General features: G+C 37.7%; 1 protein-coding gene across 1 annotated transcript; it reads left to right on the forward strand.

Annotated features, from left to right (window-relative positions):
- The first annotated feature begins 3559 nt into the window (after nucleotides 1-3559).
- On the forward strand, nucleotides 3560-4296 carry LOC136226703 (pathogenesis-related protein 1-like). Its single transcript, XM_066015328.1, has one exon. The coding sequence runs from the start codon at nucleotides 3583-3585 to the stop codon at nucleotides 4069-4071; it is 489 nt and encodes a 162-aa protein (XP_065871400.1). The 5' UTR covers nucleotides 3560-3582; the 3' UTR covers nucleotides 4072-4296.
- The last annotated feature ends 559 nt before the right edge of the window (nucleotides 4297-4855 follow it).

Below are 4855 nucleotides of genomic sequence, written 5' to 3' on the forward strand. Positions count from 1 at the left end.
TAAATAAAATAAATAGATGAAATAAATAAAGCGAGTCTAGTCCTCGGATAATACCTCAAGATCGGTATTGACGGCTTGATGTCGGTCGATTCCACGAGTTATGATTTTTTTTTTTTGGTGTTTCTTGGTGTTTTGATAAAATATTAGACTTTTAGGAAATTTGGATTTTTTAGAAAAAAAAAATGTTTTCTCCCAAAAATTCACTTTCTCTCTCTAAAAATAATTTTCTAGAGTGAGAAGCTCCAAAATCCCCCCTCTAAATGCATGGGGATCCGTGCCTTTTATAGGCACAGATCCCAAAAAAAAATTGGGCGTCGCCCGGCGGGAGTTAGGCGACGCCCAAAACAGGTTGGGCGAACGCCCAACTCATGTTTCCGTTGGGCGTTCGCCCGACGACCGTTGGGCGTCCGCCCAACGAGCGTTGGGCGTCCGCCCGACGACTGCCAGGCGATGCCCGACACGGCCGGACGGTCACCGAACGGCCATCGAGCGACACTGACCGTACGTCGGATCGCGCCCGACGCTCGACGGGTGACGCTCCCTCTCCGACGGGCGACGTCCGACGCTCGGCACGCCAGACGGGCGCCCGATGTGCCGCGCACCGCGGTTCACAGAGCGACGATCGCTACTGGGAGCGTCATTCGTCACTCACCGGCTGACGCTCGGCCTCCGGGGCCTTATCGCTCACTGTCGTAACAGTGAACGTGCCCGACCTCACTCAGGAGACGCCGAATTTGTTAGCGGGGCTTTCCAGTGCCGACTCTCCGAGCTTTTTTGTTTATTTTTAAATTTTCTGATTAACAGAATCAACCGACTTGGCCGTTTATCGTGGGTTTTCGTCACAGGTCCTCCAACTCGGTGTCTACAATAGGCCATGAGTGCGATCGCATAGGACCTGAGCCAAAATGGTCTCAAATTGTTTTTTACTGTATATATAGTAATATTTTTAAATGGCCAAATAATATGATATTTTAGATCTAAAATATGTCCAAATTCTATTTTAAACTTTTAAGTACAATTTTTTTTATTAAGAGCTTTTTTATCTCTTTTTTTCATCTAGGTCCATAAAAAAATCAGGACCGGCCCTACACGCGTCTTAAAAAAAAGATTAAGATTGGAGTATGAGGTTCTAATATTAGAGAAGACAAATTTTACAGTTTAGCAAGTTAGAACTTCATTTTTAATCTATTGCATAAATTTTTCATAAAAAAAAAAAGAACTATTGCATAAATTATGTAATAACATTCTAAGCTGCGTGCACAACTTATATTTTTAGGAACCGAGTGATTAATTGATTACATTTTACGCAACTTCATAAGCTAACTAAACATTTTATGTAAGTTGAGGGGACTATCGGAATACTTTAAAAATTTAGGGGTCAATCAAAAGTTTGCAAATGATGTTTTAAGCAAAAAAAAAAAAATAAATATATATATATATATCTAAGAAAATTAGCTGAAGTGATCATAAAATGAAACATTTATCATGTGATTCAAATGGTGCACGATCCCGAACTTCCAAACAGATTAAGTCTAAAGGACAAGATGCAAAATAGTTTGATTGTGGAAATGGTAGGTGATGTGCCTTGCTAACTCAACATGAGTGACAAACCAGAATTTTTATTGTCCTTAACAAAGGGAATTTTATTCAATTGAAGGACATGTTTAACAATCGGGGTCTGTTTGGTACGTTGTAATTAGATCTGCATATGGCCGGGCTCGGACCGGGTCTGTCATGCTTTTAATCAAACCTGACGAGCCCAACCCAGCCGTAATAAATTGAATCGGACTCAGACTCGGACTGGACTCGGGCCTAAAATATGAATCTCAAGCCCGTCCGTCCAAGCCTATATGTATATTAAAAAAATACAATTAAAATGTCACACCAGCTTTTCTTAATAAAAAAAAATTACACACACAATACAATACTTAATAAGTTTGAAAAAATTCTAACAAACTAATTGTGTATTGGTTGTAAGATAAGTATATATATCATATAGTCCAAGCCCATTCAGTTTCTGGTGGGCTTATACGGGCTCGGGCTGGGCCGATGGAAAATTCATATAGCCCAAGCCCATTCAGCTTTTATAATTGAGGGACTGACAAAGAGGTTATGTGGCCTTATGTCAATTGATTTTCCATTCGTTGGTATGCTCTTAATTGCAGCTTTGTCAAAGTGTTTTTCTCTGTTTGATCTTTTTTGAGTTGACGATGGTTTGTCTCTACTTGCCCTACGTGTTTCATTTCACGCTCTTTGAGGGGGCATTCTAGGAGAAGTTAATGCTCTTTCGTCATTAGTTGTTAGTAATGATGATGGTCGTCGTTTCGTTTTCCATCTCCATAGTATAAAAGGAAGAAAATGTTTAGTGAGTTTCTTTTACATTTCACTCATTGCATTCTTTTTCTTCTTCTTTTTCCAGCGATTTTGATTTACACGTAATTACTCTTTGACCTTTTTGCTTTTCCAGTTCTTTCATTTTTTAGTTGTTACTTCGAAAAAATAAAACCCAAAGAAGCCTTCTCACGTGGATACTTTTTTTAGGAAGAAGGTTGTGAGATGATATTTGCACTAAGATTTGCACTCACTTGCCTTCAGCCAACCAAATGGATTATAGGGCTCATGTTGGCTCATCTCCCTCTCTCTTTCTTCTTTAGCGGGGTCGATTTCTGATGGCTTAATTTCCAGCGATGCCATGTATGTTGCTGGCCCACTGTTTGATTTCCTTGGGCGATGTCCATCCCTTCGAATGTGGTAATCTGTTATGCTAGGTGCCAGATGGATATGTCATTTTACGAATCAGACAATAGAGGTCGTCCTATTACCACGTTAGATGGTAGACCAACATCTATCACTAGGAACTCATCTTATGACTATCAGGTGGGGTGGTCGTCTCCGATCTCTATCTTCATGATTACACTACCGAACAAGGGGACTGTGTGTCCACTGATTCCCATTAAAGGAGCTTGTGTGGAGCTTAAACTACATAGTTTAAGGCGTAATGCCTCATAGGCCTTCTTATGCTTGTTGAGCTCTCTGTATCTACATGACAAACCATGTGAACCTTGAAGTCTTCAATCTAGACTTCGATCATAAGCGTGTCATCATACACTATCTTAGGGGTATTGTACAAGAGACGATTTTGTGTACAAGAGGCCTGAATGAGCCAACTATAGGTGTGTGATATGTTTTTAAAGCCAACTACGAGTGTGTGATATGTTTTTAAAGCCAACTATAAGTATGTCATAGATTATTTTAAAAATTTATGTATAAATATAAAAATAAAATTAAGTGAATAAATTTAAGAATATATATAGATTTGAACTAAAACTATTAATTGGATTAAAAGAATTTATTTATTTTAACGGTGTTGGATTTGTATAGAGTAGTGACATTTATTAACAATGACCTCTCCATGAAATTAATGACTTTTCAATAGAATGAATTATTTTTTAATAAACTCCAAAATCAAATTAATTAAATTCCAAAGCAACCTCACAATATTTTCCACATCCTATTGCCTATAAATACCAACAACAAAATGCACCACAAATATATACAAAAGAGAAATTTACATTAAAAAAAATGTTGAGCAAGATTTCAATAGCTCTAATTGTTCTAATTAGCCTAGCCCTAACCAAATCCCTGAATGCCCAAGATGCACCACAAGACTACATCAATGCTCACAACGAAGCTCGAGGAGAAGTACGCGTCGGCCCTATGACTTGGGACGACAATGTGGCAGCCTATGCCCGAAACTATGCTGAACAACGTAGGGGTGATTGTAAGCTTCAACATTCCCAAGGGGGCCCTTACGGTGAAAATATTGTTGCAGGGGGCAGCGGTGATTTCTCCGGCACCAATGCCGTAAAGCTATGGGTTAGTGAAAAGGCTTTTTACAATCACGATTCTAATACTTGTGCTGCTGGGGAACAATGTGGGCATTACACGCAAGTGGTTTGGAGTAACTCGGTTCGTTTAGGATGTGCTAAGGTTCCATGCAACAGTGGAGGAGTTTTCATTACTTGCAACTATGATCCTCCCGGTAACTACCCAGACCAGAAACCTTATTAATTATCTTCTACGTTAAAAAATTCTACTACGTATCCGATATGTATCGAAATTTACCAATAAAATTGTGATGTGTATGTTTTTTTATTGATCGAGTTTATTACACTCGATCCATCTAGAACTTTTACGTCATTAATAAGGTTTCGATATGTATTATTGTGAAGAGAATAAAAAGATTTGGATATTGTAGCAATTAATATTATTATATTTTGCGAGGACAAAATTCTATATTAATATGGATTTTAAAATTCCTGTTAGGGTTTGATTGGATATGGGGTTTAGATGGGTTAATAAGGGAAGGGTTAGTAAATATTGATAGAAACCCTTGTTTGAGAGGGGGAAGGGTTAGTAAGGATTTTTACAAACTAATGTTTGGAACACAAAAAAAAAAAAAGAAGGGTAAGGGTAATGGAGAGGTTTTGAAGGATTTTTTTAAGAAATTCCATCTAATTTTCAACCCACCAATTCGGTGGATTTTGAAGGGTTAGAAATTACTCTTCATTCCCCTTCTTTAACTTTCCCTATCCTTCTCTACCCTTCCTTTATTTACCCTTCTCTACCCTTCATTCAATCAAGCCCTTAGATACCATTATTGATATTCTAGTCTTCTTCTTTTTCTTCTTAATATGAAGCCAAGACCAAAAATAGGGTATATGTCTTTACATTTCAAAATTCAACATTATAATTTTTAAAATATATACTTTATTAGCATAATGACTATTTTTAATCTTTAATTAAAATGACCACTTTAATAGGAGATAATCATTAATTGTTGAGCTAATGAAAA

This window comes from Euphorbia lathyris, chromosome 4, assembly GCF_963576675.1.
Source record: "Euphorbia lathyris chromosome 4, ddEupLath1.1, whole genome shotgun sequence".
NCBI lineage: Eukaryota > Viridiplantae > Streptophyta > Magnoliopsida > Malpighiales > Euphorbiaceae > Euphorbia > Euphorbia lathyris.